Below are 26815 nucleotides of genomic sequence, written 5' to 3' on the forward strand. Positions count from 1 at the left end.
TAGGAACTTGTTTGTCTCTCCCATGTAAACGTCTTCCGGTTCTCTTCCTGGTGGCCATCCTGAAAGAAAAAGGGAAGAAAAGTAACCCAAAAAAAAGATAAAAAATAAATAAAACATGGGTTGGTTAATGCCAAATAATGAGGGTCTCAATTACATGGTAGCTACAACATGCAAGTGAGAAAACAGTAGAAGTACATGGCAAATCAAGAGTGCAAAAATTTGCAACAATAGGGAAGAAAGTGGGTAAGGAAAGATAATAAAATTCATGTCAATGCAAAAGTAATACAGGTATAAAAGATTGGCATTGATTTAAATAATATTACCTAACCAGAATAACACAAGTCACTAAGCACCCAAAATAATTCAAGAAAAGATGCAACGGTTAAATAAGAAAATTTTTAACACCAAAGGAAAAATAATGAATTTAGAAAAGAAAATAAAAATATGTACAAAATTAAGATGCAATGAATGAAATATGCAAATAAATTAAGTAAAATAAAATAAAAGATAAGAAGAATGAGAAGGGAAAGAAGGGAAGAAGAAGTAAGTAAGAAAGAAGGGATGAAAAATTAGGATTGGGGAAGAAAAGATAAGATTTTTGGCGCTGATTTGGATAAGTTGTGCGGCGCAGGCGACGCGAGCGCGTGGGTCACGCGCTCGCGCAGATAGCTCTTCTATGAAGTGACGCAGACGCGTGGGTCACACATTCACGTGGAGTGATTTGGGCCATTAGCGCGAGTGCAGCCTCGCGTTCGCGCAACTCTCTGTTCGAAACTCTTTTTGCCAAATTTTTGGGTGACGCGGTCGCGTGGTTGACGCGATCGCGTGGTTGACGCGATTGCGTGGATGGCCATTTTTGGAAAACGACTCGGCCGCGTGGGAAACGCGTTTGCGTGGGAGGGCTTGGGCATCCAGCACGAGTCCAGCCCCATTCCAGCCCAACATACTGCCATACACCCCTTTACGTCGATTTTACAGAGCCACGCGTTCGCGTGGGTGACGCGGATGCGTGGGAGGCATTTTTCCACTTGACGCGGATGCGTCAGCAACGCGGTCGCGTGGATCAATTTGTGCCAAAGGCATGCCTCCAGCCACGCTCTTGCGTGACTCTCTGTTCACTTTTCTTTTCTTCCTAATGCACTTGTGACGCGGACGCGTAAGTGACGCTGCCGCGTCGCGTGCGTGTTTTTTTTTATAATAATGCAATATGCAGAATGCAATGCTAATATGAATGTTATGCATGATTCTAGGTCCAATCAAAACTCAAAAACAAACAAAACAGACTAGAATTAAAACTGAAAAAGGAACGATCATACCATGGTGGGTTGTCTCCCACCTAGCACTTTTAGTTAAAGTCCTTAAGTTGGACATTTGATGAGCTCCTTGTCATGGCGGCTTGTGCTTGAACTCATTCTGAAACTTCCACCAATGCTTGGACTTCGAATAAGCTCAATCAATACTAAGTAAATTCCTCAAGCTTTGATGGGGTTCTTCACAAGCTTTTAGCTCCCAAAGTTGATCCTCATATATTCCTGGATCCCAAATATTGTTTCTACACCCATCTTCAAGTTGATTATCATGATTCCATCCGGGTGGTTCAGTCTTAGAATTTTCACTGAAGCGTCCAAACAACTTCCCAGACCCATTCAGTTGAGCTTTACACCAACCCTTGCATTTAAACTTTGAGCACACAACCATGTTGAACCTTGCTTGACAACTCCAACCACTAACCATCTTTCTCTTACTCTTAATGCCACAAAGAGCTCTAAATTGACCATCTGTCTCCAGTAGCCCATATTCAAGTGGAATTAGAAAGCTAAGGGATATGAATTTTACCCATTTGAATGTTGTGAAGGATGATGGCAACTTAGGGGGAGGTATTTCTAACGAATTTGCAAGCTCCACTCCCTTGTGCTCTTCTCTCACAACTTCCACCTCTTTGCAAGTTTCTTCAATATCAACCTCTTCCTCTTGGTAGCTTTCTTCCAATTCAATCTCTTCTTCATTGCTCACCAAGGGCATGGGAGACTGTGCTTCTTCTTCTTTAATCTCCATCTCTTGATCGACCTCTTCCAAGTCCTTAACCATGACATGCCTTGGAGGTTGTACACCCTCCTCAACATCAAATGCAACCGTCTTGGAAGGAGGTTCTATAACCTGACTTTCCCATGGAGGTTTAGCATCTCCTAAGTCTGCAACCACTTTTTCCTTTTTAATAATTGCTGCTTTGTTCAGTAGTTTTAATATAAAATTGTACTCATCCTTGATGATTTTCTTTCCATGACAACTCTTTTCAACTATTCTTTCATCTTCAAGGGTCTCTCCTATCTCCACATTTTGGGCCTCCCCTTTCTCTAAGACAAAATCAGACTCCTCCTTGATGTCTTCCTTCACTAATTCTTCAACTACTCCTTCGACTTCAAGGGTTTTTACTACCTTCACCTTTAGGGCCTCCTCTAGCTCCTTATGAAGTGTGGATTCGCGAAGATGATCCCTTCTCTCTTGTTCCATGTCAATAGTATCATTGGGATCATGTTGCTCTTGGATTGATGAATGTGGGTGCTCTTCCATGGATGGTGGTGATGGGATGGAGAGATCATTCTGTGGTTGAAAAGGAAGTGCACTAGAGCTTGAGGGTTGATTGTTGAAGGTATTTGGTGGTCTAATTTGGGCGACGAGAGCTTGTATAGTAGAGTTTAAATCGGTAAGTTCTTTTTCCATGGAGGTTTGGGGTGGATAGGAGGGTTCATTTGTTGGGAGAAAGGGTTCATGGTAGGAAGGTGGTTCATCTTGATAATGATAAGGAAATGGTGTATATTGAGGTGGTGGTTCATGAGAGTATTTGTGTTGGAATGGGGGTGGTTCTGTGTATGGTTCATATGATGGTTGGTGTGGTGGATAAAGATCAGGGTCATATGGAGGTGAATGGTTGTAGGTGGCTTGTGAGTATGGTGGTTCAAAGCTATGTCGAGGAGGCGGTTCATAAGCATATGGTGGGGCTTGTTGGTAACTGCAAGGGGGTGGTTGTTTCCATGAGGGTTGATCAAATCCTTGTGGCTCCTCCCATCTTTGATTGTTCCAACCTTGATGCTTGTTCTCATTGTAATTTCCTCTTCCTGCAACATAATTGTAACCAGACTCATAGCCAAAGGGGTGAGAGTTCATAGTAGCAAATAAAAATAAAAAAAAATAAAAACAAATTTAAATTAAAAGGTTATTGAAATTTAAATTTTAAAATTTGAAATTTGAAATTTGAATTTTGGAATTTGAAATTTTAAAATTTTTAAATTTGAATTTTTAAATTTTGAAAGTTGAATTTTGAAAAAGTCAACTATATAAGATAGAAATTTGAAAAAGGTTTAAATTTTGAAAAGGTTTGATTTTTAAAATTTAAAATTTAAAATTTGATTTTGAAATAAGATAAGATAAGATTTTGAAAAAGATATGATTTTTGAAAAAGATTTGAATTTTGAAATTTAAATTTTTGAAATTTGAGATTTGAATTTTTAATTTTTAAATTTGAATTTTGAAAATTAAAATTTGAAATTTGAAATTTGAGTTTTAAATTTTGAATTTTTTTTTAATTTAATGAGGATAGAGAAAAACAATAAAATGACACCAAACTTAAAATTTTTAGATTAGAATGAAGAAAACAATTAAGAACAACTTGAAGGTCAAGATGAACACGAAGAACAACTTGAAGGTCAAGATGAACACGAAGAACAACTTGAAGATCAAGATGAACACCAAGAACAAATTTTTGAAAAATATTTTTAATAACTAAATAAAAACCAATAACCTGTTAATTTATGAAGGAGCAAAAATAAAAAACAAAAATAAAAATAAATAAACAAGCAAAAAGCAAATATTTATAATAACCAATAATAAGGCACACGTTTACAATTTCCCGGCAACGGTGCCATTTTGAAGAACGAAACTCTCGCGCGATCTAGAATTTTCACAATAAATTCTCGTTGTAAGTATAGCTTCTAGACCGACAAGAATTCATTTCTTACAAAAGTTTTGTTTGTCACTTAAGCAAACCCAATAAAATTGATAAACGAGTATTTAAACCTCGGGTCGTCTTCTCAAGGAATTGCAGGGAGGTATGACTTATTATTAGCTATGAAAAAGGTAGAATTTTGGGTTTTTAAAATAAGGAACAAGTAATTTAAATGACAAGTAAAATAAATTAAATAACTATAAAATAAACTCTTGGCAAGGTATAAGAACTGGAAGTCGTATCCTAGTTATCCTTATCAATTGTGATGAGAATTGGATTCTTCCCCCACCTTATTAATCTCTAACTATGAAGGTAAGTTAAGTGGATGAATTAATTTTTGAATCCTCAAGTCCTAGTCTTTCCTTGGGAAAGGCTAGAGTTATTGGAACTCGATTTAATTCTTGAAGAATTCCAATTTTCAATCAGCACCTCGAGTTTGATAACTCAAGCGTCACCAATTACTTAACCAGAGCCAAAAGGAAGAAAATATCTAAATTAAATTTAAAGCATCCATATAAATAAAGCAAAGCAAAATTAAATCTGAAAATACCTCAAATTGCATTAATAAAAGAAATCAAATCCAACATGGATATTCATAAATTAATTAGGAAAATAAATAAAAGGAAAATTGAACCTGATAAAAAGAAACAATCCTGAAAGTAAGAGAAATCCTAATCCTAAATCCTAAGAGAGAGGAGAGAACCTCTCTCTCTAAAAGCTACATCTAATCCTAAAAATTATGAAGGAATATTGTATGTATTGTTGTTTCATGAATGAATGGATTCTTCCACTTTATAGCCTCTAATCTGTGTTTTCTGAGCTGCAAACTGGGATGAAAACAGCCCAGAAATTGCTGGAGAAGAAATCTGCCACGCTGATTTTCGTCACTGCAACGCGTCTGCATGGAGCGCGCGTTCGCGTTGCCTAGAGTCAGAGCAACTATGGCATATTATATATCAAATCAAAGCCCCGGACGTTAGCTTTCCAACACAACTGAAACCGCGTTGTTTGGACTTCTGTAGCTCAAGTTATGACCGTTTTAGTGCAAGAGGGTCAGGCTGACAGCTTTGCAGTTCCTTCAACTTCTTGTATTCCTTCCACTTTTGCATGCTTCCTTTCCATCCTCCAAGCCATTCCTGCCTTGTAATCTCTGAAATCACTTAACGCACATATCAAGGCATCTAATGGTAATAAGAGAGGATTAATAATAAGCAAATATAAGATCAAAGAATCATGTTTTCAATCATAACACAAAATCAGGAAGGAAAATATAAAACCATGCAATTTATATGAATAAGTGAGTAAAGAGTTGATAAAAACCACTCAAATTAGCACAAGATAAACCATAAAATAGTGGTTTATCAAACAGGCTGTCTGAAAATTTCTTAGGTGCTTGATAGGCTCCTGAGCAGGTAAGCCATGAAACTTGGGCATCAAGTTGATTAGTGCAGTCTTCAGTTCAAAATCTTCAGCCAGATTTGGATGACGCACTTGATACAGTTGCTGTGTAAAATCTGGGGCTCCAGCTTTCTGAAGAGTAAACCTCCATTCTATCTGCACGTGAATCAACTGAATCAGTAATAAAGGAGCTTGTTTCACTCTCAGATGGCGGTTCAGATTCGCCCTTAGATGAGACTGGTGAATCGATAACAATCACTTCACCACCCTCAGAGGCTAACCGATGCCGAGCTCGCCTAATACGTGAAAGAGTTCTTTCAATTTCAGGATCAAATGCGGCTAAGCTCGGATCAGGCAGTGAACGCATCATTCAATGAGAGAAAAGTATAGCTCATGGTAATAAAATAAAATAAAATACGCAAAAATTAAAAACATGTACACTAATTAATAGTTTAGCACGCAATTGCAACTTCCCGGCAACGACGCAAAAAATTGATGGGAAGGCGGAAGTCAGCCAATGAAGAAATCAATATGAGAAATACGTTGCGAGTATAGCTCTTAACCAGCAAAAATCCACCTCATCAATTTAGAAAGGTTGTCACAAAAGTTTAGAATAAAAATACTGGGAGTATGAGTCCCAGGTCGTCTCCCAACGAGTTGCCAAAAAGGGTGCTAATTTATTAATTAGGAGTTTTCTGGGTAATTTTGAGTTTGGGCAATGGGCAAATAAATAATTGTAAATTCAAGCAGTGAAAATTAAAAGAGATTTATATATTCAAATTAAAAAGCCTTGACTGGGGAAATGATTAATTGGAAGTTCTATCCTTGTTGGAATTTTCTCAAGTGTAGTATAAAGAGGTTGTTATTTTCACTTAGTTAACCCTTACTAAATAAAGGAAAGTCAAGTGATTGAGCTAACTCTTATTCGCAAATCCTAGTCCTCTTCCTTGGGAAGGTCTAGCGTTAGTAAATACAGAATTAGCTAACAACTTCCAATTTAACTAATCACTTGAGCATTCCAACTCAAGTGTCTCCTCTTAATCAACCCGCATGTCAAGTTGGGAGTCTACTTCATCAACATGGATACCATCTTTGTTATTGGGAGTTTGGAGTAGAAAAGAGACATAATAATTTAAATAAGATAGGAATTCAAAATTAATTAAAAGTAAAAGTAATCATTTGCATTAATAAATTCTAAAAATAATCCAATTGTAACTCTAAAAAAGAATTAAGAATATGGAATAATAAAAGAGTAAGAAAACAAACTAGAATAGTATCTTCAACGGAGGTGATGACTCTTCAATATCCAAAGCAAAAGCATAAAACTAATAAACTATGAATGTAAAGAAAAACCTAGAGGAAGAGCAAATTATCTCTTCAGATTCAGATCTAAAAACTAAAACTATGCTAATGAGAATGTGTGTTGAGTCTCTGCACGTTTCCTGACTCTAGTCTGTGTTTCTGGGCCGGAAACTGGGTCAAAACTCGTCCCGAAATCGCCCCCAACGTTTTCTGTTATTTCTGCAGATTGCGCATGTCACGTGTACGCGTCAGTCACGCGTGTGCGTCGCTGGTCATTTTGGTGTGTCACGCGTACGCGTCATCTACGCGCACGCGTCTTTGTGCAAACTCCAATCCACGCGTACGCGTCCGGCACGCGCACGCGTCGCTGCAAATTTCTCCATATCGCACGCACGCGTGAGCCATGCATGCACGTCGATGCTCGCTGGTTATCTCCTTAGTTTTTTGTGTTTCTTCCATTTTTGCAAGCTTCCTCTCCATTCTCTAAGCCATTCCTGCCTTATAAAGCCTGAAACACTTAACACATGGATCACGGCATAGAATAGTATAAAGGAGAATTGAAATACACAAATTAAAGATCTCTAGGAAGCAAGTTTTTCAATCATAGAACAAAACTAGGAAGAAATTGTAAAATCATGCAAATCATATGAATAAGTGGGTAAGGACTTGATGAAAACCACTCAAATGAGCACAAGATAAACCATAAAATAGTGGTTTATCAATCTCCATCGGTGCAACGAAGCTCAGAATATCACTCCGTAGGCCTCCCTCATACTTAATACATTTTCACTCAGCAAAGTCTTCAGGCGCACCTTGATAGATTCGGGAAAAGCGACATAATTCTTCGAACCTATTAGCATATTCAGTAACAGTCATCTACCCTTGTTTTAATTGAAGCAATTCAAGTTCTTTGGCATTTCTGATCGAGCTTGGAAAATACTTTCTGTAAAATTCTGTGCGGAATACCTCCCAAGGGATTACAACACCGTCTGGCTGCAGGATACGTCGTGTACCCTGCCACCAATACTGGGCCTTGTGTTGCAGCTGATAAGTCCCAAATTCAACCCACTGCTCCTCGGGAACCTGCTGAGCCTACAGTGCCCGTTCCATCGCCTGAATCCAATTATCAGCCTCAGTGGGGTTTGAAGTTCCCCTGAAGGTTGGGGGGTGAACCTTCAGGAAAGAAGCAAGCGTCATATTACCCTCATCGCCATTACCGTTGTTCTCATGGTTCATCTGGTTTTCCAGTGCTTCGGCTTTCGCCTGCATAGCCGCAGCCATATTTTCCTGGGCAGCCATGAAGTTTACAAGGTCATTCCCTGTCGGTTCAGGTTTAGTGTTGCCTATTCTACCTCTGCCTCGCCCGCGACCACGTCCGCGAGTCGACATCTGGTTCCTATACACATCAAACAAGTGATATCAAGTTGATCAGTCTCAATATCGCAAGTCTAGTGCTTCAAGTCCCAAATGCATGCTCACGAATATTTATGCCATATATATCAGTTAGATATCCTAATAGCACATAAATACACACACAGAGAATGCACAAAAGTATAGTCAGTCCATCCCTCAAGCTCTATGGTAGCGTTTGGTGGAGAGATAGAGATGGAAAGACTAAGACTGAGAGACAGAGACTAAGAGACAGGGATTGAAATAAATCTCAGTATTCTGTTTGGTGCAAAGTGGGAGACAAAAATTGAAATAAGAATGAAATTCTAATTTAATTTGTACAAAGGGTAAAATTAGAATTAATTAATTGAAATGAAGGTATTTTAGGTATAAGATGTTATTAAAGTTTCAGTCTCCATCTCTAAAAATTTTAGTCCCATGTGTCCCCACTTTTTGGAGGTACTGAAATACTGAAATTTTGGAGACAGAGACAGAAATTTTAGTACCAGTTTTTGAACTAACAAACATGATACTGAGTCTCAGTTTCTCAGTCTCTGTCTCAGTACCTCAAACCAAACGCTACCTATAGGAACCTCTGATACCATAATGTAACACCCTACCACACAGAGCTTTATGCTTAAGTCGTAAAGCAGAGGTGGTGTGGTATTACGACCTCTAAAATAAAAGTATATATTATAATATTGAAAAGAATACAGTATATGAGGAGCCTTGAAAAAAACGGATAAAACAAAAATTGTAAAGTAAAAAGTGCGCAACACTAAAAAAACAGGATTACTTGCGTGCGAAGAAATCTAAGGGGTTTAAAAGCATAACTAAATAGAAAGTAGAAGTAGAGAGACAAAAAAATGATATAACAAGTCCCTAACTCAGCTTGCAAAGTTAAAGCTGGCTGGAGAATATTTACATACAGTATATACATAATAAAAGCCCAAAAGAACATGGTTAAAAGCCCTAGTTCTCCATAAAACCTCTAAGAGGTTCTAAAGATAAAGTGTTCATATACATATAAGGAGAGTCTAATACATATATATATAACAAAAGTAGGGCCTCAAAATAAACCACTTCGCAATAGAACTCCAGACGCATAGCGAGGTGCCGCTCGACCTGTATCTGAAAAACAACGACAGAGTATGGGGTGAGAAACGGAGGTTCTCAACATGGTAAAGGTGCCACGCACATAAGAAATAAGGTCCTGGGAATGCCAGAGGCAATCCTAGAATGCCGATACTTAGATTACAAAGCTTAAATTACTAAACAGAAACCATAAAAAGGTGGTCTGATCATCTAAGGATATCTATGCCTAGTTTAAACTTAACCTTAACACTAAGTCTTTTCACCTTTCCTCCGTTCCTCCATCACCGGTGAGTTTGCAAAGACAGACAAACAGACAATTGCAAGCACAGGTAGAGTACAAGTAATACAGATAGCAAGTATAATAGTTAGCATACTAAAATCATTTAGGCAATCCTAATTAATGCACAAACAATCAAACAAGACAATATGCATATGATGTATGCCTGTTGATGAGCGGATAATTTATACGCTTTTTGGCATTGTTTTTAGTATATTTTTCTGGACTTTACTATGAGTTTGTATATTTTTCTGTGATTTCAGGTATTTTCTGGCTGAAATTGAGGGACTTGAGCAAAAATCTAATTCAGAGGCTGAAAAAGGACTGCAGATGCTGTTGGATTCTGACCTCCTTGTACTCGAAGTGGATTTTCTGGAGCTACAGAAGCCCAATTGGTGCGCTCTTAATTGCGTTGGAAAGTAAACATCTTGGGCTTTCCAGAAATATATAATAGTCCATACTTTGCTCAAGATTTAATGGCCCAAACCGGCGTTTCAAGTCAGCTTAAGAATTTTGGCGTCAAAACGCCAGAACTGGCACAAAAGCTGGAGTTAAATGCCCAAACTGGCACAAAAACTGGCGTTTAACTCCACGAAAAGTTTCTACACATGGAAGCTTCAATGCTCAGCCCAAGCACACACCAAGTAGGCCCGGAAGAAGATTTCTGCATTAATTACTTATTTCTGTAAATCCTAGGCTACTAGTTCTCTATAAATAGGACCTTTTTACTATTGTATTTTCATCTTGGTTCTTCAGGTTCCCTCTCTGGGGCCGAAGCCAATGACCACCATTATCACTTTTGTATTTTCAACGGTGGAGTTTCTACACACCATAGATTAAGGTGTGGAGCTCTGCTGTTCTTCATGAATTAATGCAAAGTACTATTGTTTTTCTATTCAATTCACGCCTACTTCTTTTCTAAGATATTCATTCGCACACAAGAACATGATGAATGTGATAATTATGTGACACTTATCACCATTCTCACCTATGAATACGTGCCTGACAACCACTTCCGTTCTACATGCAAACAAACTTGAATGTGTATCTCTTGGGTTTCTAATCTAAGATTAGAACCTTCGTGGTATAGGCTAGAATTATTGGCAGCCATTCCTGAGATCCAGAACGTCTAAACCTTGTCTGTGATATTCTGAGTAAGATCTGGGAAGGGATGACTGTGACGAGCTTCAAACTTGCGAGTGTTGGGCGTGTGACAGACGCAAAAGGATCAATGGATCCTATTCCAACATGATCGAGAACCGACAGATGATTAGCCGTGCGGTGACAGCGTGCGTAGAACATTTTCAATGAGAGGACGGGAAGTAGCCATTGACAACGGTGATGCCCAACATAAAGCTTGCCATGGAAAGGAGTATGAATGATTGGAAGAAGGCAATAGGAAAGCAGAGGTTCAGGAGGAACAAAGCATCTTCATATGCTTATCTGAAATTCCTACCAATGAATTACATAAGTATCTCTATCTCTATCTTTATTTTATGTTTTATTTATCTTTAATTATCAATCCTCCATAACCATTTGAATCTGCCTGACTGAGATTTACAAGATGACCATAGCTTGCTTCAAGCCGACAGTCTCTGTGGGATCGACCCTTACTCACGTAAGGTATTACTTGGACGACCCAGTGCACTTGTTGGTTAGTTGTGCGGAATTGTGACAAAGTGTGATTCACGTTTGAGAGCTCCAAGTCTTTGGCGCCATTGTTGATGATCACAATTTCGTGCACCAAGTTTTTGGCGCCGTTGTCGGAGATTGTTCGAGTTTGGACAACTGACGGTTCATCTTGTTGCTTAGATTAGGTACTTTTCTTTTTATTTTTCAGAATTTTTAAGAATGAATTCTAGAGTTTCAAGGTGATGTTCTTATCATCACAAAAGCTGATTGATTCTCATCAATTTAGCTGCTGAATGTAATGTCCTGCTGAAGCTTGGCTAACCATGTCTAATCTTTTTAGACTGAAGCTTTAGACTAACATTGCATGATTCCTGGAATTCTTATTAAAAGTTTTGAATCTCTTTATTCTCTTTTCCATATAATTTTCGAAAAATCACAAAAAAAAAAATTTATAAAATCATAAAATCTAAAATATTTTTATGTCTCTTGTTTGAGTCTAGTGTCTAATTTTTAAGTTTGGTGTCAATTGCATGTCTTTATTCTTCTTGCATTTTTCGAATATATGCATTATGTTCTTCATTGATCTTCAAGTTGTTCTTGATGATTTCAGTGCTCTGATCTTTAATTTCTCTTATTTTGTGTCTTTTGTTGTTTCTTACATGCATTTTCAAATTGTTATAGTCCTTAGTATACAAACTTCTAAGTTTGGTGTCTTGCATACATTGTTTATTTGATCTTAGTTGTATTTTTATTGTTTCTCATCATTAAAAATTCAAATTTTTTTTTCAAAATTGTGTCTTTTCAAGTCAATAACACAGAGAATTGAAGATTCAGAACATTCAGCAGAGGAATTACACAAAAAAGCTGGGCGTTCAAAACGCCCAGTGAAGAAGGAAAACTGGCGTTTAAACGCCAGCCAGGGTACCTAGCTGGGCGTTAAACGCCCAATAAGGTAGGATTTTGGGCGTTAAATGCCAGAATGGATGCCATTCTGGGCGTTTAACACCAGGAGGACACTAAAGGGAAGATTTTGTTTTCAATTCAAATCTTTTTCAAATCATATCTTTTCAATCATATCCTTTCAAAATCAATTTCTTTTCAATTTTTTTATTTATTACTATTTTCGAAAATCCTTGCTACAATTAGTAATTTAATTCAAAATTTTCAAGTTATTACTTGCCTATTAAGAAAGGATCAAAAGTTTTAATTCTAGAATCATATCTTCTAATTTCTTGTTAGTCAAGTAATCAACTTTAATGTTAAAACTTTCTTCTTTTAAATTTGATTTTCAATAATATCTTCTCAATCATATCTTTTCAATCACATCTTTTTCAAAATTAAGTCTCAATCATATCTTTTTTATTTCTAATTTCAAAATCTTTTTTGAAAAATCACTTAATTTCTTTCCCAGTCTTAGTTTTCGAAAATCATCAATCAAAATTTCAAATTTCTTTTAATTTTTTTTCAAAATCTTTTTCATTTATTTTCAAAAAAATTCTTCCCCTCTTCTCACACTCTTCTATTTAAGGACTAACACCCCTCCTCAATGAGCAATTCGAACTCTATCTCCCTTGATAAGTTTGAATTCTCTCTTCTCTACCTCCTCCTTCTATTATTCTTTTCCTCTGACACCTCAAGGAATCTCTATACTGTGACATAGAGGATTTCATATTTTTTTCTTCTTTCTTTTTATATGAGCAGGAGCAAGGACAAGGGCATTCTTGTTGAAGCTGATCCTGAACCTGAAAGGACCTTGAAGAGAAAGCTAAGAGAAGCTAAAGCTTAACTCTCTCTAGAGGGCCTAACAGAGCTCTTCAAGGAGGAAGAAGCCATGGCATCCGAAAACAACAATGCCACCAATGCAAAGAAGGTGCTTGGTGACTTTACTGCACCTACTCCCGACTTCTATGGGAGAAGCATCTCAATCCCTGCCATTGGAGCAAACAACTTTGAGCTTAAGCCTCAATTAGTTTCTCTAATGCAATAGAATTGTAAGTTTCATGGACTTTCATTGGAAGATCCTCATCAGTTCTTAGCTGAATTCTTGCAAATCTGTGACACTGTCAAGAACAATGGGGTTGACCCTAAAGTCTACAGACTTATGCTCTTCCCTTTTGTTGTAAGAGACAGAGCTAGGACATGGTTGGATTCACAACCCAAAGAAAGCCTGAACTCTTGGAAAAGCTAGTCAATGCCTTCTTGGCAAAGTTTTTTCCACCTCAAAAATTGAGTAAGCTTAGAGTGAAAGTCCAAACCTTCAGACAGAAGGAAGGAGAATCCCTCTATGAAGCTTGGGAAAGATACAAGCAATTGATCAGAAGGTGTCCTTCTGATATGCTTTCTGAATGGAGCATCATGGGTATCTTCTATGATGGTCTGTCTGAACTGTCCAAGATGTCATTGGACAGCTCTGCTGGAGGATCTCTTCATCTGAAGAAGACGCCTGCAGAAGCTCAGGAACTCATTGATATGGTTGCAAATAACCAATTTATGAACACTTCTGAAAGGAATCCTGTGAATAATGGGACAAATCAGAAGAAAGGAGTTCTTGAGATTGATACTCTAAATGCCATACTGGCTCAGAATAAAATATTAACTCAGCAAGTCAATATGATTTCTCAAAGTCTGTCTGGAATGCAAGCTGCACCAGGCAGCACTAAGGAAGCTTCCCCTGAAGAAGAAGCTTATGATCCTGAGAACCCAGCAATGGAAGAGGTGAATTACATGGGAGATCCCTATGGAAACACCTATAATCCTTCATGGAGAAATCATCCAAATCTCTCATGGAAGGACCAACAGAGGCCTCAACAAGGCTTCAATAACAATAATGGTGGAAGAAACAGGTTTAGCAACAGCAAGCCTTTTCCATCATCTTCTCAGCAACAGACAGAGGATTCTAAGCAGAGCCACTCTGACTTAGCAACTATAGTCTCTGATCTAATTAAAACCACTCAAAGTTTCATGACTGAAACAAGGTCCTCCATTAGAAATTTGGAGGCACAAGTGGGTCAGCTGAGTAAGAAAGTTAATGAACTCCCTCCTAGTACTCTCCCAAGCAATATAGAAGAGAATCGAAAGAGAGAGTGCAAGGCCATAAACATATCTCACATGGCCGAACCTAGAGAGGAGGAAGAGGCAGTGATATCTACTGAGGAAGACCTCAATGGACGTCCACTGGCCTCCATGGAATTCCCTGATGAGAAACCATGGGAATCTGAGGCTCACACAGAGACCATAGAGATTCCATTGAATTTACTCCTGCCATTCATGAGCTCTGATGAGTATTCTTCCTCTAAAGAGGATGAATATGTTACTGAAGAGCAAGTTGCTAAGTACCTTGGAGCAATCATAAAGCTAAACGCCAAGTTATTTGGTAATGAGACTTGGGAGAATGAACCTCCATTGCTCACTAAAGAACTGGATGACTTGACTAGGCAGAAATTACCTCTGAAGAGACAAGATCCTGGAAAGTTCTCAATACCTTATACCATAGGCACCATGACCTTTGAGAGGGCTCTGTGTGACCTAGGGTTAAGCATAAACCTCATGCCTCTCTCTGTAATGGAGAAGATAGGGATTATTGAGGTACAAGCTGCAAGAATCTCACTGGAGATGGCAGACAATTCAAAAAAACAGGCTTATGGACTTGTAGAGGATGTCTTGGTAAAGGTTGAAGGCCACTATATCCCTGCTGATTTCATAATCCTAGAGACTGGGAAGTGTATGGATGAATCCATCATCCTTGGCAGACCCTTCCTAGCCACAGCAAAAGCTGTAATTGATGTTGATAGAGGAGAATTGATCATTCAAGTGAATGAAGACTCCCTTGTGTTTAAAGCTCAAGGATATCCCTCGGTAACCATGGAGAGGAAGCATGAAGAGCTTCTCTCAATACAGAGACAAACAGAGCCCCCACAGTCAAACTCTAAGTTTGGTGTTGGGAGGCCACAACCAAACTTTAAGTTTGGTGTTGAACCCCCACATTCAAACTCTAAAGTTTGGTGTTGGGAGGTTCCAACATTGCTCTAAACATCTGTGAGGCTCCATGAGAGCCCACTGTCAAGCTATTGATATTAAAGAAGCGCTTATTGGGAGGCAACCCAATCTTTAATTATCTATGTTAAAATTTCTATTTTCTTTTGTTATTCTATATTTTTTGTAGGTTGATGATCATGTGAAGTCACAAAAATAATTGAAAAAGCAAAAATAGACTGAAAAACAGAATGAAAAATAGAACACCCTGGAGGAGAAACTTACTGGCGTTTAACGCCAGGAATGGACAAGAAGCTGGCGTTAAACGCCAGAAATGGGCAGCAGCCTGGCATTTAATGCCAGGATTGGTAGAAAGGGGCATTTTTGCACGCCACTTGGTGCAGGGATGAGATATCCTTGACACCTCAGGATCTGTGGACCCCACAGGATCCCCACCTACCCCACCTCTCTCTCTCTCTTCTTCACCCATTCATTAATCACCTCAATACCTCTTCCCCAAAACCCCTCACCTATCAAATCCTACCATTCTCTTCACCACTCACATCCATCCTTCATAAAACCCCACCTACCTCACCATTCAAATTCAAACCACTTTCCCACCCAAACCCACCCATAATGGCCGAACCATACCCCCTCTCCACTCCTATATAAACCCATCTTCACTCCTTCATTTTCACACAACATACACACTACTTCTCCCCCTTGGCCGAAACACTAAGCCCCCTCCATCTCCTCTATTTCTTCTTCTTCTACTCTCTTCTTTCTTCTTTTGCTCGAGGACGAGCAAACCTTCTAAGTTTGGTGTGGTAAAAGCGTTGCTTTTTGTTTTTTTTCCATAACCATTTATGGCACCTAAGGCCAGAGAAACCCCTAGAAAGAGAAAAGGGAAGGAAAAAGCTTCCATCTCCGAGTCATAGGAGATGGAGAGATTCATCTCAAGGGTGCACCAAGACCATTTTTATAAAGTTGTGGCCAAGAAGAAGGTGATCCCCAAGGTCCCTTTCAAACTCAAAAAGGGTGAATATCCGGAGATCCGACATGAGATTCAAAGAAGAGGTTGGAAAGTTCTCACCAACCCCATTCAACAAGTCGGAATCTTAATGGTTCAAGAGTTCTATGCCAATGCATGGATCACCAAGAACCATAATCAAAGTGTAAACCCGGACCCAAAGAATTGGCTTACAATGGTTCGGGAAAAATGCTTAGATTTTAGTCCGGAGAATGTAAGGTTGGTATTCAACTTGCCCATGATGCAAGGAGATGCACACCCCTACACTAGAAGGGTCAACTTTGATCAAAGGTTGGACTAAGTCCTCATAGACATCTGTGAAGAGGGCGCTCAATGGAAGAGAGATTCAAGAGGGAAGCCGGTTCAACTAAGAAGGCATGACCTCAAGCCCGTGGCTAGGGGATGGTTAGAGTTCATCTAACGCTCAATCATTCCCACTAGCAACCGGTCTGAAGTTATTATAGACTGGGCTATCATGATCCATAGCATCATGATTAGGGAGGAAGTAGAAGTTCATGAAGTTATATCCCAAGAACTGTACAAGGTGGCGGACAAGTCCTCTACGTTGGCAAGGTTAGCCTACACTCATCTCATTTGTCACCTCTGTAATTCAGCTGGAATTGACATAGAGGAAGACATCCTCATTGATGAGGATAAGCCCATCACTAAGAAAAGGATGGAGCAAACAAGAGATCCCACTCATAGACATGAGGAAATTCCTCACCATGAAATCCCTGAGATGCCTCAAGGGATGCATTTTTCTCTAGAAAACTATTGGGAGCAAATCAACACCTCCCTAGGAGAATTAAGTTCTAACATGGGACAACTAAGGGTGGAGCACCAAGGGCATTCCATCCTCCTCCATGAAATTAGAGAAGACCAAAGAGTCATGAGAGAGGAGCAACAAAGGCAAGGAAGAGACATTGAGGAGCTCAAGCACTCCATTAGATCTTCAAGAGGAAGAACAAGCCGCCATCACTAAGGTGGACCCGTTCTTTAAATTCTTTGTTCTTTATTTTCTATTTTTCGAATTTTTATGCTTTATGTTTATTTATGTTTGTGTCTTTATTACATAATCACTAGTGTCTAAGTGTCTATGCCTTAAAGTAATGAAAATGAATCCATCACCTTTCTTAAATGAAAAATGTTTTTAATTGAAAAAGAAAAAGAAGTGCATGAATTTCAAATTTTAAAATAGTTTAGTTATTTTGATGTGGTGGCAATACTATTATTTTTTTTGAATGAATGCTTGAACAGTGCATATTTTTTGAATTTGTTGATTCATGAATGTTAAAATTGTTGGCTCTTGAAAGAATGATGGAAAAGGAGAAATATTATTTGATAATCTGAAAAATCATAAAATTGATTCTTGAAGCAAGAAAAAGCAGTGAAAAGCTCCAGAAAAAATATATATATGCGAAAAAAAATGAATGAAAAAATGCGAAAAAAGAAAAAAAAAGAGAAAGAAAGAGCAAGCAGAAAAAGCCAATAGCCTTTTAAACCAAAAGGCAAGGGTAAAATAAAAAGGATCCAAGGCTTTGAGCATCAGTGGATAGGAGGGCCCACAGGAATAAAATCCTGGTCTAAGCGGCTAAACCAAGCTGTCCCTAACCATGTGCTTGTGGCGTGAAGGTGTCAAGTGAAAACTTGAGATTGAGTGGTTAAAGTCGTGGTCCAAAAGCAAAAAGAGTGTGCTTAAGAGCTCTGGACACCTCTAATTGGGGACTCTTGCAAAGCTGAGTCACAATCTGAAAAGGTTTACCCAGTTATATGTCTGTGGCATTTATGTATCCGGTGGTAATACTGGAAAACAAAATGCTTTGGGTCACGACCAAGACTCATAAAGTAGCTGTGTTCAAGAATCAACATACTTAACTAGCAGAATCAATAACACTATCTGGATTCTGAGTTCCTATAGAAGCCAATCATTCTGAACTTCAAGGGATAAAGTGAGATGCCAAAACTGTTCAGAAGCAAAGAGCTAAAAGCCCCGCTCATCTAATTAATACTGATCTTCATGGCTGTTTTTGGAATTCATTGTATATTCTATTTTTTTTATCCTATTTGATTTTCAGTTGCTTGGGGACAAGCAACAATTTAAGTTTGGTGTTGTGATGAGCGGATAATTTATACGCTTTTTGGCATTGTTTTTAGTATGTTTTTAGTATATTTTAGTTAGTTTTTATTATGTTTTTATTAGTTTTTAAATAAAAATCACATTTTTGGACTTTACTATGAGTTTGTGTGTTTTTCTGTGATTTCAGGTATTTTCTGGCTGAAATTGAGGGACCTGAGCAAAAATCTAATTCAGAGGCTGAAAAAGGACTGCAGATGCTGTTGGATTTTGACCTCCCTGCACTCGAAGTGGATTTTCTGGAGCTACAGAATCCTAATTGGCGTGCTCTCAATTGCGTTGGAAAGTAGACATCCTGGGCTTTCCAGAAATATTTAATAGTCCATACTTTGCTCAAGATTTTATGGCCCAAACCGGCGTTCCAAGTCAGCTTAAGAATTCTGGTGTCAAAACGCCAGAACGGGCACAAAAGCTGGAGTTAAACGCCCAAACTGGCACAAAAACTGGCGTTTAACTCCATGAAAAGTCTCCACACATGGAAGCTTCAATGCTCAGCCCAAGCACACACCAAGTGGGTCCGGAAGAAGATTTCTGCATTAATTACTTATTTCTGTAAACCCTAGGCTACTAGTTCTCTATAAATAGGACCTTTTTACTATTGTATTTTCATCTTGGTTCTTCAGGTTCCCTCTCTGGGGGGGCCGAAGCCAATGACCACCATTATAACTTTTGTATTTTCAACGGTGGAGTTTCTACACACCATAGATTAAGGTGTGGAGCTCTGCTGTTCTTCATGAATTAATGCAAAGTACTACTGTTTTTCTATTCAATTCATGCCTACTTCTTCTCTAAGATATTCATTCGCACATAAGAACATGATGAATGTGATGATTATGTGACACTCATCACCATTCTCACCTATGAACGCGTGCCTGACAATCACTTCCGTTCTACATGCAAACAAACTTGAATGTGTATCTCTTGGGTTTCTAATCTAAGATTAGAATCTTCGTGGTATAGGCTAGAATTATTGGCAGCCATTCCTGAGATCCGGAACATCTAAACCTTGTCTGTGGTATTCTGAGTAAGATCTGGGAAGGGATGACTGTGACGAGCTTCAAACTCGCGAGTGTTGGGCGTGTGACAGACGCAAAAGGATCAATGGATCCTATTCCAACATGATCGAGAACCGACAAATGATTAGCCGTGCGGTGACAGCGTGCGTAGAACATTTTCACTGAGAGGATGGGAAGTAGCCATTGACAACGGTGATGCCTAACATAAAGCTTGCCATGGAAAGGAGTATGAATGATTGGAAGAAGGCAATAGGAAAGCAGAGGTTCAGGAGGAACTAAGCATCTTCATACGCCAATCTGAAATTTCTACCAATGAATTACATAAGTATCTCTATCTCTATCTTTATTTTATGTTTTATTTATCTTTAATTATCAATCCTCCGTAACCATTTGAATCTGCCTGACTGAGATTTACAAGATGACCATAGCTTGTTTCAAGCCGACAGTCTCCGTGGGATCGACCTTTACTCACGTAAGGTATTACTTGGACGACCCAGTGCACTTACTGGTTAGTTGTGCGGAATTGTGACAAAGTGTGATTCACGTTTGAGAGCTCCAAGTCTTTGGCACCATTGTTGATGATCACAATTTCGTGCACCACCTGTCCTATGGCTGTTGATATCAATTGTCGGTTACGTAGTCAACCCGACATGTCTTGGTAGCTAACCATTGAAAATTAACCATGGAAGGAATTCCAAGCTGAGATGGGGAAGACACACCCCAAGCTCAATGATAACCATGGGCAGGATCCCAAGCTGACATGGGGGAGACAACACCCCAATCTCAATATTATCCATAGGACGAATCCCAGGCTGACATGGAGAGACAACATCCCAAGCTCAATATATTCAATCATTTCTCATGAATATCATTTTCATTCTTAATAATAATTCATAGCTCATCTCATCTTTCTCAACATTACTTTACTCTCTTAAGTGTTTCATATATCACTTTCATAATCTTTGTCACCTTAAATACTATCTTCTCCAACTACAAATTACCTTTTAAAAATCTTCTTTCATTTCTAAGTTACTACCATTTCCTATCTTCATCCTATTACTAAGCTTTCTAACAAGATCTAGAGTTAAAGGAATGTAAATAGAAGTTTAGAGGTTTGAATTTGAGCTTTAAAATACAAAATCCATTTTTGCTGAAACAGGGGTCACGCGTACACGTGGATGTGTATTTTCTGAGAGGTATCTTTAGCATCAGAAATCTTGGGAATAAGACAGATCTGAGTGTAGTTAAAACCCTTCAAAATTCTGTCCCCTGAAAAGAAGCTCTTAACTGCTCGTAACACATCACTACTAAGTATGTTCCAGAAGCTTTGAAAAAATTTTGCTGTCATACCATCATCTCCTGGAGCACTTTGAGGATGAATGCTAAATGTTGCACATTTCACTTCTTCCATAGTCACTGGTCTTTAAAGCCTACGGTTCATTTGAGCTGTAACCTTAAGTTCAAATTCAGTAAATTGAGGTTCAGGGTTCTTATGACAAGTGGAGGAGAAGATGTCCTTGAAATAAGATTCAGCCACAGAAGCAATACCAGCATTTGAAGTAGTCACTTCACCATCACTGCAAGTTAGTTGCCAAATTTTATTCTTTTTGGTTGGATTTCTGAATTTCTGATGAAAGAAAGTTGTATTATGATCACCGAATTTGAGCCATTTGACTCTAGACTTATCTTTCCAATAAGATTCCTCATTTTGCAATGCTTTTTCAAGTTTGTCCTCTATTTCTGAAATGATATTGACTACGTGAAAATACAGCCTCCCCTTGCCACTATGCCAAACTTGTTTCTTATTAATACATATGACAAAAATTATATTTATAACAAAACATGAATGATTTTTTATTTTTTTATTCTTTTAAGTATGGATTCACATGGATACCAAACAAATAACAACACATAGTATACAAATATATTGATATATTAATATTAATTGTTTTATCTTTTTTTTGTTTATTTAAATTGAAAAAATATTTTGTACTAATAACTAATTTATTATCTCTTTTTGCATTATAAATTATATCTAAGAATTGATATTTAATTGTTATTGATATATTTTTGAAAATATGCATTTAACTTTTAATTCTAATTTTCTTTTTATAATTTTATATTTTTATTTAATTATGACCGGGTCAACCGGGTAAATCAGTAATCCACCGGTTGAACTAGTAACCCAGTGACCCAGTCGTATGACCGGATCAATTACCGGTTTGATTCTGATAACTATGCTGTATTCTTGCTGCCATCTGACAATCTGATGCTGACAACACTTTATGTTTTGAGCTAGGATATACATGGCTGAACCATCAATCTGTTCGTGCCAAACCTCTCTAACTTATTTCATCATTAGAATACCATCTTTCTTAGAATTTGAATCGCTGTTTAGATCTCTCATTTCTCGGATTAGAGTCTAAGAGAAGAGGGGAGTGATCCGAACCTGATTTTGATAGTCTAAGAACCGATGCATTGGGATAGAGTTGCTTCCAATCAACTGCTACCAGGAATCAGTCCAGTCTTTCCTGTATCAACTCATCACCATTTCGTCTATTCGACCAAGTGAATGGTCTTCCGACCATACCAATATCAATCAGAGAATTATCATCAATAAAACTATTAAAAGTTTCAATAGAAGAAGGAGATTTAACACTCCCACCTGATTTCTCCAATTGATTAGAAATGACATTAAAATCACCCATTCACACAACCTTACCATCGAACTGTTGGGTGACTGAAGTTAATTCAGCAAACTAAGCCATTCTATGTTGATAATTTGAATTGAGATAAACACCTAGAACACCATAAGGATCATTAGAAAACGGAGTGAATTAAAAAAGAAATCTAAGGTAGGAATGAATTGGGAGAGGAAAAAAAATTAGGGAACCAAGTGAGGGTGAATTAGAAACAAAAAAAAAATTAAGAGAAGAGCGTAGAAGAAGATGGAAAAAACTTTGACAAAGAAAAGATAAAGAAAGGAGTAACCATGGAGACGACGCAGTGATACTCTAACAGAGCGTGGACGAACCCATAAGGCACTAGATGAGGAGTACGTACTCCCGCAATTATAAAATGGTGACGTATGTGGTGGATGAATATGTTTGGTGACTAAGATGGCTAAATGACGTATTTGGAGGATAAGTTGATAAGTGGAAGGAGATATGTAACTAACCGTGAGAACAAGATCCCTTCAAATTCTACCAAGTATAATTTTTTGTTTAAAGTCAACAGTAACATAGGAGAAAATGGTAAATTTATTATGTCTGAGTAGGTGAAACTAAACAATGCTTTCCTCAATTTACATAATTTGCGTAAATTTATATGTTTAAACTTTTAATATTAAATAGTCTAATTTCATAACAAATTTGATATCAAATGAGATAAAAATAAAAATAATAAAAAATAACTACAAATAAAAAATTATATCTTAAAAAATAATTAAATGCATGGCTATAAATACTTCTAAAGTATAAGTTGAAAGTGTTATAATAGTAAAATAAAAATTGACAACTTTTATTATTTTGCTCCCATGGAACCAAAAAAAGAAAAATAATTAATTTAAATTTTTGTTGATAAAATCTTAAATGCCAATAATATCATATTTTCATTTACTTAAAAAGTATTTAATTCGGATATAGTTATAACTTAAATTAATTTGTAGATAATTGGCATATAATAATCATGCATTACCCACATGATAAACAAATTAAAAGTGTAAAATTCAAAATAATTCTAATATTTTATGATCATTCTTACAATCTAAGTTCTAAATATATTATTTGTCACTGAATTACCAATTATATTGTTAATCAATAAATTTATATCAACAAACAATATTTAATAAAATTTCCAGTTTAAATTTTATAAAATGCTTACTTAACAAATAAGATAAAAAATAAAAATAAAAAATCTAATAAAACTTTTAAAATAAAAATAAATATAATTTAGTTGAAAAGTACATTTACTTAGATAAAATACACTAATAAACTACAGCCTCAAAATTACGTCAATGTCTTATTTTGATTTTCGTTACAAGTATATCATAAATAATTTTATGTAAATCGAATCAATTGGATCCAATTTTGCATATATATGTTGTAATAGTAGTAAATCTAATTGATTCGATTTATATAGAATCAATTAGGACATACTTGTAACGAAAATTAAAATAGGATATTAACGTAATTTGAGACTAAAATGATTTATTAGTGTGTTTTACTCTTGAATATACTCTTAAACGCAGGTAAATATTAATTTTGTTATTTATTTACAAAATACTTCATTCGTACATAGTTATAACTTAAATAAATTAAAAGATAAATAGTACTTATAATGTATTACACAAATAATAAAAATATTAAAATAGTTTATAATTCAAAATAATTCTAAAATAAATATTATTGTAAAATAAATGAAACTATTTTTTAATTTATAATATTTAAAAATTATAATTATTGTTCATATCCTGACCCAACATTAGGGCCCAAGTCCAAATAAGCTAAAAGGGCCCAATCTAAAGATTGGCTTTTGCTGTCAACCGACCTCCTTCGAAGGAAGTCGTATTCTACACAGACTTCACTCCCAAGAAGTCGGGCTTGAAGGATAGCTGGCAGATAACACTTATGTAAACCAGTAACTGCCCCTAAAATCTCTCAACCCACTTGCAGGAGCCATAACTCAACTCCCCTAAGATAAAGGGATGGTTATCCACCTTAAAAGGTGGAACTACTCCAACGATGGTTATTGGTTCGCCATTATAAATACATTGACACCCCTCAGGTATCTCTAAGTTCCAATACTCTCTAAAACCTGCTTAACCCCTTGTTGACTTAGGCATCGGAGTGTCTTTGCAGGTACCACCCCCCATTCCTTCATATACACAAGTCGGACGGCGGCTCCCAGATGTAAACCAAGTCGGAGACCATCTCCTCCAAACGTTTGGGCTAACCTCCCGAATCCAGCCCATTAATCTCTTGTTACCCATCGTAACAATTATATAACATATAATATTAATAATATAAATATTTTGTTTTATAGTAACAATATTTGAGTAAAATATTCTACATAAATTAAAGCACCAATTCGTAGTCAGTGACATAAAGTTAAGATAAAATAATGTCTATTTACATAATTTTTAGTTTCTTGATATTTGTTAATACATGGCTCCATACCTCCATCAATCTCGCCTTAAATAATTAATGAAATAAATTATGTTTTTTTAAGTTAAAAAAAAGCATAATATATAAATAGATTTTTTTTTCGTAACAAATATGATTTCATTTATTATTTGTTACAAATTATATTAACTTGGCAAAATATTACAAATGGTTGAATATAATAATTTATTGCATAATTTTAATTATTTAATATCACTTTTTTTCTATTATTGGCCAGCTTTTGTTGTTGCCCCTAATTTTTTTCAATCTCCTCGAGTAGCCAACCTTACAAAAATTCCTTTTCTAGAGAACAATTTTCATATTTGCCATTACTTTGTCGTTTACCACACTCTTCCTTTAGTACAATTTTTTATGAATTACCATATACGCCACATGTTGTAAGGTTATTTATGAGTCAACACATAATTACAGAAATTCTTCGCATACAAGCGATTAAGGCTTGTAAGCCTTACAAGTCCAATTAATGACTAACCCCCAAAACGCGCTCTTAGTGTTACATAACTTTCACGCGCTATATAACAGATCGCGCGAATATATAACTTCCAATTTTAAAAGATTTTGTTTCCTTCTTCGTTCTCCTTCTTGCCAAATTTCTTCGTTTTCCTTCTCGCATGCCTTTTCCTGCTTTTTCGATCGTTCTTTTTCCCTCCTTTATCACTGGTTTGTTCTTCGTCATTGATGTGAGTTCCTCTCTCTGTAACTCTAGCTTCGTTTTTTTTCGATTTTCTGGTTTCTGAAATCAAAGTTTGAACTCGTTTTGAAGATAATGGATGATTCAACCTCAGATTGTCAGTTGAATCAGGACGAAGTGGATTTTAAATTTGAATATAACGAAGTTCCTGAGGTTTGATTTACATTCAGCTAATTACGATTACTCTGAATTTTGATACAGTTATTCGTCTATCATTGTCTAGCTGAATAATTCGTGAACATTGACTGTGAAATTAATGCGTGAACATAAATCTGTGGATTGAATCTAATGTATTAGTTTTGATTAATTATCTAAAATTTATAGCAGACGCTCGGGTGTAGATCAGACATTTTTGGGTGTATTTTAGGGGGAAGTGTGGGTGTATTTACAGTTTATGGCTTTTTTTGTTATTTTAGTTGAGTTGTTGTCGTTCGGGTGTATTAGATCAGAAATTATTGGGTGTATTTTTAGTTTTTGACATGGTGTATTCTGCAGCCTCTCTGTGTTGTTGATGACCAGTTTGTTCCCAAGGTTGGAATGACCTTTACCACCCTTGAAGATGCTGGAAAATTTTACAGGGACTACGCCAAGGCTGCAGGTTTTTCTACAAGAGTTCGGAGTACAAATAGGAAGGGAAACGAGAGCACAAATAGGAAGGGAAACGAGATTAAGAATCTGTTGATTACACGTAGCAGAGAGGAAAAATAGAAATCTAAAATATCTCTAACCGAGAAGACAAATCCCACAGCCAGTTTAAACTGTCCAGCAAGAATTTATATACACACATTGAAGAATGTTGGTGCTTGGATCATTTCAAAGGTTGTGCTGCATCATTCACACCCTTGTTGTCCAAGTAAAGCAGAGATGCTCAAACAGCACAGGGAACTAAGCATGTCCATTCGTCGTACAATAGAGAATAACGAGGAGGCTGGTATTAGACCAAGCAAAACTTACCAATCATTTGTTGCGGCAGCCGGAGGTCACCGCAAGTTAAATTTTATTGAAAATGATGTGAGAAATTACATTACGAGAGAAGTGCGAAATGTTTCTGAACAAGAAGATGCAAAGAAATTCGGGAAATATTTGTTAAGAATGAAAGAGAAGAATCAGAATTTCTTTTTTGAGCTTGAACTCGAGGATGATCAATTGATTAAGCTGGCTTTTTGGGCCGATGCAAGAAGCAGAACTGCCTTTGAGTATTTCGGAGATGTTATTTCATTTGGCACCACCTACGATACAAACAGGTAATAAACTGTCCATGTTTATGATGCTAAATTAATGTTGTTTTATGAACCTACCGTAGAGGTGTATATTGGGTGTTTTTGGGTGTATACAAAGCATTTTTTGGATGTACATAATGATTTTTCATTCTGCACTATGGTAATTATTTCAGGTATAATTTGGTTTGTGGTTCTTTTGTCGAGGTGAATCGCCATGGTCAGTCAATACTTCTTGAATGCGCTTTGATGAAAAATGAAGAAATTGAATCATTCAAATGGTTATTTCAATGTTGGCTTCGTTGCATGGGAGGAAATGCTCCGAAAGGGTTTCTCACCGATCAATGTGCATCAATGAAAAGGGTTTTAGAGGCTTGTATGCCAACAACAATTCACCGTTGGTGTATTTGGCACATCATGAAGAAGATTCCAAGCAAATTAAATGGGTACAACGGACATGCAGAAATTGAACAAGA

At 36.9% G+C, this 26815-nt stretch overlaps 1 protein-coding gene and 1 non-coding gene across 9 annotated transcripts in view; one reads left to right on the top strand and one right to left on the bottom strand.

Moving 5' to 3' along the window:
- Positions 1 to 18324, top strand: part of LOC107609667 (uncharacterized) — a 70549-nt gene extending 52225 nt beyond the window's left edge. For 5 of the 8 annotated variants that reach the window (XM_088493062.1, XM_088493063.1, XM_088493065.1 and 2 more), the window contains one exon: positions 9728 to 18324. In XM_088493062.1, coding sequence (XP_088349188.1) covers positions 13236 to 15125 — 1890 coding nt within the window. In that variant the 5' untranslated portion in view covers positions 9728 to 13235 and the 3' untranslated portion in view covers positions 15126 to 18324. Of the gene's footprint in view, positions 1 to 3595; positions 9517 to 9727 lie in introns of those variants that run through there. The other 3 variants (XR_015892095.1, XR_015892098.1, XM_088493067.1) reach the window with 2 other exon arrangements.
- LOC148553762 (small nucleolar RNA R71) lies at positions 13329 to 13436 on the bottom strand. Its single transcript, XR_015893449.1, has one exon. It is a non-coding gene; the product is annotated as a small nucleolar RNA R71 (small nucleolar RNA).
- Positions 18325 to 26815: the final 8491 nt, after the last annotated feature.

The sequence above is a fragment of the Arachis ipaensis genome, chromosome B7 (assembly GCF_059453495.1).
Source record: "Arachis ipaensis isolate K30076 ecotype BB chromosome B7, ASM5945349v1, whole genome shotgun sequence".
Classification (NCBI taxonomy): domain Eukaryota; kingdom Viridiplantae; phylum Streptophyta; class Magnoliopsida; order Fabales; family Fabaceae; genus Arachis; species Arachis ipaensis.